We start from the raw sequence: 12,184 nt of genomic DNA on the forward strand, positions 1-12,184 counted from the left end.
AATCAAACAGTTTAATTCCTTCAAAACTTATTAAACTGAATTGAATGTGAAGAAGATCATAAATTTTAATTCATTTCGTTTAATTCCTTCGTGCGTGGAACCGTTAAAAAACGCTTATCATAGTTCTTCTGACAATAATATATATTTATTTTCTGAAAGCGCTGTTCGTCTTTGTGGTTGTGACAGTAGTAGGATTGTTGGATCATTGGAGAGAGCGTGGGGTTAGGGTTTATAAAACGAGCAACGAACGAAGTACCCCCTCCTCCTCGTCCCGTCCCAGACAACCCCCAATCCAAAGCCCTAATACTAAAAGAATTTACTGCTCAGATTTATACGTTTCCCAACTCGTCTTCTTCCTCCTCTCTTCTCTCCCTCCCCTCTCTCTCGCCGTCTACGGGCCTCCGTCCGCAACGATGATGTACGGTGATCCTCAGCAACAACAACAGCACCACCACCAACCACCACCGATGCAACCACCGCAGCAGCAACAGCACATTCCGCAAGTCGGCGAGTTTCCGAGGGGTCCGCCACTGCCTCCGCCGCCAATGATGCGGCAGCCATCTGCTTCATCGACTAACATGGGCGGTCCACCAGATTTCCACCAGCAGCACCACCACCCTCCTGCTCCTCATCCTCCGTACGATGGTAAGACTAGCATAGAACCTAATTGTCTGGATCCTCTTATCATTTATTTATTTGTTGCTTTGCCCTCTCCTTTCTCAGGCAAACATCCATAACCACTTTTATCTAAAAGGACTTGAATGAATGGCCTTAATTTTCTAGTACCAAATCCCCATCACGACTAAATAGCCGGTTGATATTAGACCTCGCCGCTCAGACCAAATAGAACCAACCTATCAGTAAAATATTAGTAGCAGAATGCAGAAGCAGGAAGCAGCAACAGATACATTTTTGGAATATTGGAATTTGCTTTAGCCTTATACGTGCAACTTAATCCCTTTATCGGCCTTTTGACTAGGATCAAGATTTCTTATTAGTCGTTTCTTGATAGACAGACTTAATAGAGTTAATTGGTGTACTGCATTAGCTTGACTAGCATAATCTAAGGTTCTTATTGAAAAACAGAATTACTATAATGTAAGGTGTGGAGTCAATTTCTGATTGGACAATAGTGATACTGGTTTTCTTTTTTCTTTTTAATAATAAGTAATAACCTAGTAATACTGATGATAATAGTGCCATGAAAATGCAACTACTACACATGGGAGGAAAAATAAAATAGCGGAAATACAACCAGCACGAGATTAGGAGCATGTTATATTTAACCATGTTACCAATTTTTAATACAAGTACCACAAAATAAATTTCTATTGCATGTTCTTATCATGAAATAAACAGTAGAAGATCGTTTTGCCCTTGCCTTGTCCATCTCCTTCTTGCTGAGGATTTGCTGTGTTACCATAGCTGTATCTTCTTATTCTGTTTCCCTTGCCTGAGGCTACGTGCTTCATTGATTTTATTCTTACTTGTTTCTTATTTCTGCATCCAAGGATAAGGCATAAACCAAATTCTCTTTTGGTATAGTTGGATAATTAGAAAGGGAACAACATTGTAAGCTTTTGATCTTGCAAAGCAGTTCTATTGCACAAGTGATATTGTGAATGAAAATGAAATTATGTAATTTTTTGAATCTTATGCTTTATCTTTAAGATTATCTTTTTGATACATTTCGTGGAGTTCTACCTAACATTAAAGGCATTGGCACTCCAAATGTATAGGCACTACTAGAATTGCTTAATGAAATTAATATTGTTTTATTTTCTATATTGTTAATTTTTGATACGTTATCCTGAGTTTCTTCAAACTCAAAGGCTTTAGTTCTTCAATCCAGGCATGAACTAAGCTAGAGCACTTTTTTGGTTGTGTTGTGATTACGAGCATAATTTTGAGTTATTCTCTGATAGATTGATATTCGGGGGGGAAATGGAAAATGGCGTGTACTTTCCACATGCTACAAGTTATGCATGCCTTTTATCATATTGCAAGTTTGTCATTGATTTTATTCTATTTGCAGTTCATGGTGACAGTTATGGTGCAAAAAGAATAAGAAAAATTGGTCAAAGGAGAGCTGTTGATTATACTAGCACTGTTGTGCGGTACATGCAGGTGAGATACTACATGGAAAAATGTCTTTGATATCTTCTTGGAAATGTTTTGCTTTAAATTATGATACAGTGAGTGCTGTTGTCTAGGCATAAAATTGTCAGATCACGAATCTGACAATGGAATTCTCGAGGGATCGAGAATGGAAATCAAGGGAGGATAGGGAGATTTTAGGGAGAGGAGAGATTAGTTCAGAGAGGGAATTTAGAGAGAGAGTTTAGAGAGAATTGGAGGGAAACTCATTTCCAATTTCATTCAACATACTTGTTTTAGTGCCTGGATCAATTATTTATACTGATCCAACAACTTGGGGGCCAAAAGCGATTGGCCTGAGCCATGTGCGCTTTCAACTAGGCTATAGCATGCTGGAACATTCCTCCAGCTATGCTAAATACTAAATATTGAAACTCTACTTCTATTTACCTAATTACGCATTCTTCATACCGCTAGGTACTACCCCCAACATCTCAGTACATGACAACTACCCCCTCCATCAATCATTTCTTGTCCTCAAGAAATGTGTAGCAAGCTGGTCGGATTTGGAAACTGCTCCGGGAGATTAGGTAGGTTCTCCCAAATCTCTGACTGATGTGAAGATCATTTGACTAATACTTGAATAATTGGCACCCCATGTCTGTAAATGACTCTCCTGTCTAGGATGGTAGTAGGGATGTTGGGTCCTACTTCTTCATTGGTCCTTCCGGGGAGTGTGTGACTGACTTGCAACGAGCCCACTCCTTTCTTGAGTAAGGATACGCGGAAGACCGGGTATAACTGACATCCTTCAAGTAGTTGCAATTTGTAGGCCACCGGTCCCACTTTTGCCAGCACTAGGTAGGGATCAAAGAATTTAGGACTCAGTTTAGACACTGGCTGCTTGGTGATATTTTTGAGCTATTGGGGATTAAGTTTGAGATAGACTTTCTCTCTTTCTAAAAATGTTCTCTCACTCCTTCTCTGGTCAGCCATTTGTTTCATTCTGTTCCTTGCATTTGTTAGTTCAGCCTTCAAGAGTCTCACTACCTCTTACCTCTGCTACATGTATGCCCCAACTTCAGTCACTGTTGGTGGATCCCTTATTGCCAGCAATAGTACAGGTTTGTACCCATACAAAGCCTTGAATGGACTCATATTTATGGAGCTATGGTGGCACGAGTTGTACCACCATTGGGCTACCGATAACCACTTGTGCCATCCTTTTGGCTGCATGAAACATAAGCACCTCAGGTAGGATTCCAAACACTGATTCACCCTTTCTGATTGGCCATCCGATTGGGGGTGATAGGCAGTAGACATATGTAGCTTAGTGCCTAGGGATTTAAGTAGTTCTTGCCAGAATGCACTAGTAAAGACCTTGTCCCTGTCCGATACTATAGACTGAGGCACCCCATGCATCTTTACTATGTTGTCCAAGAAGACTCTTGCCACCTCCTGAGCAGTGAAGGGGTGGGATAAGCCTATGAAATGGCTGAATTTAGTAAACCGGTCCACGATTACAATGATGCAGTCCCTTTCTTTCGATCTGGGTAACCCTTCAACAAAATCTATGGTTATATTGGACCAAGCCCCTTCCAGTACTAGCAGTAGTTGTAGTAGACCTGGTTGAGCTATGGTCTCGTGTTTGCACCTTTTGCACACATCACAATTCACCACAAAATCAATCACAAACTTCTTGAGTTGTGGCCAGTAGAATGTCTGGCGTACTCTCCGGTAGGTTTTCTATATACCGGAGTGTCCTGAATGGGGAGCTCTGTAATGATTGCAGTATCTGGTTCCTTAAGGTCATATCCTCCCCTACTACCAATCTTCCTTCATACCTGATCAGTCCATTAGATAAAGCATAGTCAGTTTTGCAGTTCCCATTTACACTCAACTGCTTTAACAACTCCTTGGCCCATGATCCTTGCTGGTAACTCTCTAAGACCTCCTGGACCCAATCCGGTACTAATGCAGTGATGGCTGCTAGTGTCCCTCCTTTATGGCAACGAGATAACGAATCCGCAGCGACATTTTCCTTGCCCCTTCTATACTGAATAATATAATCCAACCCCATCAATCTTGCCATTCCCTTCTTTTGAAGATGAGAGTGAAGTTTTTGTTGTGAGAGGAACTTAAGACTCTCATGGTCAGTTTTAATGATGAACCGTCCTCCCTCTAGATAGTGTCTCCACTTTTCCACTATCATTAAAACCGCTAGGAGTTCCTTGTCATATATGCTGAGCTCTTGGTGTCTGGGGCTCAGAGCTTGGCTGAGAAAAGCCAAGTGTCTACCCTCCTAAGATAATACTGCACTATGCCCACTTCGCTGGCATCAGTCTCCAAAGTAAAGGGCTTGCTAAAATCCGGTAGCCCGATTATTGGAACTTCACTCATAGCTTTCTTGAGCTGTTCAAATGCCTCCTCTGTCCTCCAATCCCATTTGAATCCCTCCTTTCGCAGCTGATCAGTGAGTGGTTTACTGATCGATCCATAGTCTTTTACGAATCTGCGGTAATATCCGGTCAGTCCTAAAAACCCCCCTTAGAGCTCGGATGTTAGTGGGCTTAGGCCAATTAGTGATAGCCTCAATTTTCTTAGGATCTGTTCCCACCTCTGCTGCCGATATCACATGCCCCAAATATTCAACTTGTGCTTGTGCAAAAGCACACTTAAGACCTTTTGAGATACAACCGGTTGAATTGCAAGATATGAAAAGTAGTCCTAAGGTGCTCTAGGTGTTGGTCAAAAGAAGAGCTGTATGTCAATATATCATCAAAGAATACTAGGATAAATTTTCTGAGGAATGGTTCGAATACTCGGTTCATTAGTGCTTGAAATGTAGCATGGGCATTAGTAAGGCCAAATGGCATTACCGTGAATTCATAGTGCCCATGATGAGTTCGAAAAGCAGTTTTTAGAATGTTAAGTGGGTTTATTCATATTTGGTGGTAACCTGAGCATAGGTCAAGCTTAGAAAAAATGGTGGCATGTTTGAGTTCATCAAGAAGGTCTTCAATAATGGGTATTGAAAATTTGTCTTTAATGGTAATAGCGTTGAGTTGTCGGTAATCGATACAAAAACGCCATGTCCCATCTTTCTTTCAAACCAAAAGAACAAGAGAAGCAAAAGGTCTTCGGCTAGGTTTGATAATTGCTTGGGAGAGCATTTCTCTCACCAAATTTTCAATTTTTGTTTTCAGTTTGGGTGGGTATCGATAAGATCTTATGTTGACAGGCTCAACATTTGGTTTTAGGGGAATGGAATGGTCTAAGAGTCGCTCAGGAGGAAGAGACTTAGGTTCTACAAACAGGTCTTGATATTCAACTAGTAATAACTCAAGTAAGGTCAGATCAAATACTTGCCATGCCTCTTGTGGTTGTATTTGGTCATTTCTGGGGTGATCCATCTCTGTTTCCCCTCTGTCTGTCCCTTCTTCTGTGGCCTCAATCTAGAACAAGTGAGCTATCTGGGATATTTTCCTCCTTAGAAGCTGATGTAGTTTCTTTCCTTTTATCATCTTACAGGATCCCACCTCCATATTACCTTGGATGACCACCCTTCGGCCCTCCTTGTCTATTGATACCCCCATTTTATTAAAATCGAAACTAATTGGACTCACTCCTTTCACCCAATCCACCCCCAAAACTATTTGACAACCCCCTAACTTTAACAACCTCAGATCAACTTCGAATGCTTCACCTTGCATCTGCCAACAAAATCCCAAACAAGCTGATGTGCTCAGTACTTTGTTCCCATTGGCCACCGTAACTGAGAGTGGTTGGGTACTGGCCACATGACACTTCATCTTTGTTGCAATCCCCTCATCAATAAAACTGTGGGTATTCCCACTACCAATCAACACCATAAGGGTACCTTTTGGTATCCTGCCTTCCACCTTGATTATTTTGCTAATGGTAGTTCCCTTGATGGCATGTAGCGAAATTGCTTCATTATCCTCTTCGTCTCTTTCCTCTATCAACGTGAGGCCCTCTTCGTCCCTTTCCTCTTCTCCTTCTAGTAGCAACAACTACTTCTTACATTGGTGCCCCACGAAGTATTTATCCCCACACTTGAAATACAACCCCGCTTGTCTCTGTTGTTCAATAATTTTGTCCCGAGACTGCAAGTTAGGCCCTAGGGGTGGTAATGCCTGAAATCGACCCCCTGTTCCTCCCTTCGGGGTTCCTCATCCTGCAAATTTATCCCCATATTGCATAGCACTTGGCACCCCTCCCCTGTTTTGGACTCTCTGTTTCCTCATCAGTGCCTCAAACGTTAATTCTTGCGAGGCTCCCTCAGCAGCCTCTTGTACCGTCTGGGGCCTTAGTACCTTCACTGCTGATCTTAATTCATCTGTCAATCCCCCCACGAAACTGGACACAAAGTACTCCTCGATAAGGTGTGGAATCTTGCTTAACATTAAGGATTTAAGTTCTTCGAACTTCATCTAGTATTCCATCACTGTGCCTTCCTGCCTTAGGCGATTAAACTCTTCTACTACATTCATCATACCCCTTTCTCTGAACCTCACACAGAGGCCTTTAGAGAAATCTTCCCAACTGTAAGACTCCCTTATCTTAGACCAATCCTGGAACCAGATGTCCTCGAAGTCATTGAGGTAGGCAGAGGCAAGGCTACCTTCTGGTTTTCTGCCACTTGATGGATCACGAACATCTTCTCACACCTCCTGATCCACCATCGATATTTCTATCCTTCAAACACCGACAATTTCGATCGTGGTACTGGAAATCCAGTATGGTTTGAGTGAGCATTGCCTCCTAGCCTATTCTTCCACGCATTTTCTTCCTCCATCGATAGGTCTATGTCCTCCTTCGATGGTGCTACATACCGCCGACTAGTGCCAATTCTTGATAGGATTGGTTTAGTATGCACCTTAGGAGGAAAGTTTGGTGAAATCCTCACCTGATGTTGATTGGAGAACATGATCATAAACTGATGTAGTTGATCGCACAACACATTGCCTTGCTCGTGCATCCCCTGCATCTCCTCCTTGATCTTATCCGCAATCCCTTCCAACTTACGATCCACCACCAAACCAATCTTATCCTCCATTGTCTCCACCCGGACTTGGACTTCCGCCATCGAAGCCATCACTTGTTGAATCCGTAACTCCATTTGCCTCATCCTCATGCCGTCGGCCACCATCTCTACACTGAATGATGTCCATAGAAAAAGTGCTCTGATACCAATTTGTCAGATCACGAATCTAACGATGGAATTCTCGAGGGATGGAGAACGGAAATCAAGAGAGGATAGGGAGATTTTAGGGAGAGAAGGAGAGATTAGTTCAGAGAGAGTTTAGAGAGAATTGGAGGGAAGCTTATTTCCAATTTCATTCAACATACTCGTTTTAGTGCCTAGATTAGCTATTTATACTGATCCAACAACTTGGGTGCAAGAAGCGGTTGGCCCGAGCCATGTGCACTTACAACTAGGCTATAGCATGCTGGAACATTCTTCCAGCTATGCTAAATATTGAAACTCAACTTCTATTGGCCTAATTACACATTATTCATACCGCTAGCTACTACCCCCAACATCTCGGTACATGACAAAAATATAGACAGATATAAATGTTACTATATATGGAGACAATATATCTATGCTTTTTTTTTTTGGCTAAGTTATATATTTATTCTTTTGTTTTCCCAAAAACCTCTAGAAAAAGAAGCAAATAAAACACGACACTCCCTGCACCCATGGAGAGAGAGAGAGGGAGGACTTCTCAGAATATCCCCACTGTGGTTATAAGCAGCTTGATCAATTGACCACCCTCTTTTAGCTCTATATGTACAGGAGGCAATTGCATCCTCCTGCCTTCCCATTATACAATTGTGTCCATAACAATGAATAGTCACCATGTGTCTCTTTATGTCTTCTGTCTTACAGAGATGAACCTTTTGTAGCTAGGGCTGGACATGGAAAGAGTTGAGTTGATCCGAGCCCATAAAGGCTTGTTTGTTAAGAATTTTTTTATTGGGCTCAAGTTCGAACCCAAGCTTGAGTCCAGCTCAAAAATGAGGCTCAAGCTCAACTCATTTATATTAAACAAGCTTCACACGAACTTCAAGCAAGCTTCATACAACCTTTTCAGAAGTTTTAAATTTAGAAGTCATTATAAGCTTGATTTTAGGCTTGTTTATGTAGAACATACAAATTAGAGTATTCCAATATATTTTAAAATCTTGAATAATATAGCAATAAAAATTCTCAATTGTAAAAAACACACATAATTTCAAAATATTACTTCATACAAGCCTACAAACGAGCTTATTCACGAGCCCAAATGAGCCAAGCGCCTTAAATCTCATGCTCAGCTTGTTTACTAAACCTCCTAAAAGTCAAGCTCAAGCTTATTTTTTTAACTAAATAAACGAGCTTGAATGAGCCCTGATTGAGCTGAGCTTTGAGCCATTCTCAAGCAGCTCTGTTCACCTGCAGCCCTATCTGTAGCTGTTTTATCGAGGTAGATTGTTAGGTCTTTATTTTTCATTATATTCCCCCTGTCTGCAGTTGTGTCTCCTGCTACACTTGGTTACTTGTTCCCCTGTCCAAAGGAAACCCAAAAGAGAAGGGGGAGATATCTAGCAGGAGGTATATCATTTTGATTAAGCTTCCATGATCCAACATCCTTTGCCTCTGCTAAAGGCTTAGACTCTTTATTCTTGCCGTTGTATAGACTTAAAATCGAGGTTGAGTAAATTGTGCTTTGATAATCTTTTATCTTGTGTCTGCAGATTCGTATGTGGCAACGAGATTCAAGGGATAGAACAGTATTACAGCCCACTCCTGCAGCAGCAATTGATGTCAGTGAATTGTTTATGCATATTATTTTGGTTATTGGGGGATCATGCTTTATTTTGTTTCTTGCTTTCTTTCTCCTGCATGTGTGTGAATCCTTTTGTTTAGTGTTAACTAAATTGCCTAATATTTACTTCATTTGACTGTTCAATATGCATTGCTTCAGTTTAGACTTGGTTTCTATTGTATGGTGTGAGAATCACTAAAGTCTTGATTATTGGTGCAGATGTTGCCAACAGCTGCCTATTCTGATAATCCATCTACAAGCTTTGCTGCTAAGTTTGTCCATACATCTTTAAACAAAAACCGCTGTTCAATTAACCGTGTTCTGGTCAGTCTGATTAAACCAGTTATATTCAATTATTTTCTTCTTTGTCTTCTGTGTTTCTCCATCTATATTTTGTGCATATCTTACCTCATTGTGTTCCCAGCCCATTGATTATGTCCTGGTAGTTCCCCTATGTTCTCATGGTTTCTAGTATGATGTCTCTACGGTGGATAGATTTGGTGATGATGTTTCTTGTGAAATCATGGCGATATGGATTAAGTGCAGTAATTTTAATGTCTTTTATAGTTGATGCATAGTTGTGACACCGAAAGAAAAAATCTCGTTAAGATTGTTATAAGACCCAGAGTTTGTACTATACTACCCATTGATTGGAATAAAAGATGAAACGGACAGGATTATAGTCCATCAAACTATTAATCCATCCCATTACACATTAGATTTTCATGGGATAAGACAGAGAATTATCCTTAACCAATGCATATTTGAATGGTTGGACTGGATTAAATGTGGAATGATCATGAGAATGATCATTTTACCAATCATTTTATAATAATACATGTTAGAATTATAAATACTAATATTAATGGTGTGCCTTAATATTAACCAATTTAACCTTGAGATATTATATTACTAAAATATTAATACTATAATACTGGTATGAAAATAATATGTAAATGTTAATATAATATCATATAAGTTGTTATGAAGTCAATATTATGTAGTCTTTTGCTATAGTGATATTTTCTATACCATATTAGAAAATTTGAATTTTTATATCGTTTTATGATATTTACATTTTGATGGAAATGATATAGTTTTAACTTATAATATATCAATCTAATATAAATAATGTATGTTAGTGTTGATATTTATGTGGATGTCAATATTAATATAATATACAATAATATTAATATTGATTAATAACACATTTCGTTATAAGTTGTTATAATACTTGTTAAATGTAATGTTATATTGACATTTGTCAATATGTAATGAAATGTGACACAATAATGATACTTATTGTTACAATAAAGTAATAATAATCATCATCATCTATATTAGTATAACATATTACATATCTTGTACACAAGTGAAATAAGTGTATTGGTCTTCATATCCTATAGTCCAATGAAGTCTGGGTTGTCATGAACCTAAGGTTCATGACAGGTTTAAGAGATAATTAGAAGGAATTGGGAAGTTAGATCAGAAGAGATGGGAGGAAGTTAGGGAGAGCAAAAAAGAGAGGGAAAGAAAGAGAGAGATTGGAGGGAGATTGAGAGAATGCAAGAGAGGGAAATAAGAGATTTCAATTCATCAATTTCAGCCCCCTCACTCTCTTACAACCATGGCTTATTTATAGCCTCTAGCCATCATCCGCCCATGTGCAATACAACTATAAGCCTAACAAGTACTATATCATTATTACAATATTGCCCTTATACTACTATTCGGGACATGACAATTCCCCCTACCTTGAACATTTCTTGTCCCCAAGAAATGCCAAACCTCCACAGCTTCCCATATCCTTTTTCGTTCTCTTCCATAGCTTGGATGAAGAAGTTTTGAAAAAATTCTGTATGCATAACATATTTGCAGTGGTTCTCATGTCCTTAATTCTTCATCACTTTTCGCAACAATATCCGAAAACGCCTTAAAATGCAGCAATGTAGAAATGTTGAGTCTAGGAGTTGCTGCAACATTAATTTCCGTCATCACCCCATCCGTCATTGCAGTAGGCAAAAATCCCAATTGGCCATATGTAGCAATAATGCACAAAGCCGCAACAGCTTTGTTCTCCATGGTCAAGCTTTTGACTGCTGCATCTATCTTCCTTAGCTCTCCTCTTGTTACAGCCATTTGCCAAGATTCCTCACAACTTTGAATCTGCTGCTGATGAGGGAAATGCCTAATAGGGTCATAACTCATAGGAGATTTTCCTTGGCTGGAAGAAAAATCGTCTGAAAGACCTGTCTTGTTTACCTCTATTCCCTCCAACATAAAAAATTGGTTTGCACCTTTTGAATTCTAGGTTTACATCTTTGGAAATGACAGCAACATGGTGACACCATTTAAGATCTGCAAAACTTCCTCTAGCTAGTGCTGACTTCACCCTCTCGTTAGCTAAGGAATCCTCGGCATTATCCAAAACCATAGGTAATGGCATAGTATCCTTAGGGGCTCCACCATCAATTCCATTTCTAATAGAATTCTGATTCGGAACACCATCCGATCCTTCCGTCCTTGCTTTGATCACCAGAGGTAACGGCTTGGCTTTAGCTTCCTCGGTCAGTTCCTCAAATGCTGCCCCCGTTTCCTCTCTTGACCTTTCGGTAGTTGCATCTTGAGGTAATAGTTCTACTTTAAACTTCTCAACCAATGCAGCAGAATTCCCTTCAGCATTGCGGTTTGTCGACGTTGATTGAGCATGTGTCTTGTTTAGAACAATTGGACCAATTTCAGATTCTGAAGATTCAGATATGTTTATCTCCAATTCCGGAAATCCCTTGTTGCCTCCTCCTTCTATTGCTCTCTAATTGACTGCATCAATCATTTCTTGTTTTGGGCTTCCGTGATTGTCATCGAGTCCATCTTCACCAAGAATTTCTTTTCCAAAGGAATCAGTATCTACTGTCCCAACCACTGGATTGTTACAGCTTCCCTCTATGTAATGTTGTTCACTGCCAAAACTACTCCCGACTTTGCGGTCGTCCTTTTTGTCATTGCTGCCTAAATCTGAATATTTCTTCTTCTTCTTAGAATCTAAAGCAGACAGTGACTTGGCCTTTTCCACAAGCTTGACTTCTCCTTAGGCTGGTCCATTTTGAGAAATTCCTCCTTAAAACTTCCATGATAATCGTCGAAGTATTCCACCGAAAAGTTGTAATGATACTTCTTAATAAGTATAATCGCAAACTCTTGCAGCTTCTCACGTATCATAAGGCCAAATTCCTTACTCGTATCATGTACCC

The 12,184-nt window shown here is 39.9% G+C and overlaps 1 protein-coding gene across 1 annotated transcript in view; it reads left to right on the forward strand.

Moving 5' to 3' along the window:
* Positions 1-157: 157 nt before the first annotated feature.
* LOC127795720 (flowering time control protein FY) overlaps positions 158-12,184 on the forward strand; it is a 30,217-nt gene continuing 18,190 nt past the window's right edge. The window contains exons 1-4 of the mRNA XM_052327584.1: positions 158-645; positions 2,036-2,127; positions 8,863-8,931; positions 9,153-9,257. Coding sequence (XP_052183544.1) covers positions 414-645; positions 2,036-2,127; positions 8,863-8,931; positions 9,153-9,257 — 498 coding nt within the window. The 5' untranslated portion in view covers positions 158-413. The remainder of the gene's footprint in view (positions 646-2,035; positions 2,128-8,862; positions 8,932-9,152; positions 9,258-12,184) is intronic.

The sequence above is a fragment of the Diospyros lotus genome, chromosome 1 (genome assembly GCF_014633365.1).
Source record: "Diospyros lotus cultivar Yz01 chromosome 1, ASM1463336v1, whole genome shotgun sequence".
In the NCBI taxonomy this organism is placed as follows: Eukaryota; Viridiplantae; Streptophyta; class Magnoliopsida; order Ericales; family Ebenaceae; genus Diospyros; species Diospyros lotus.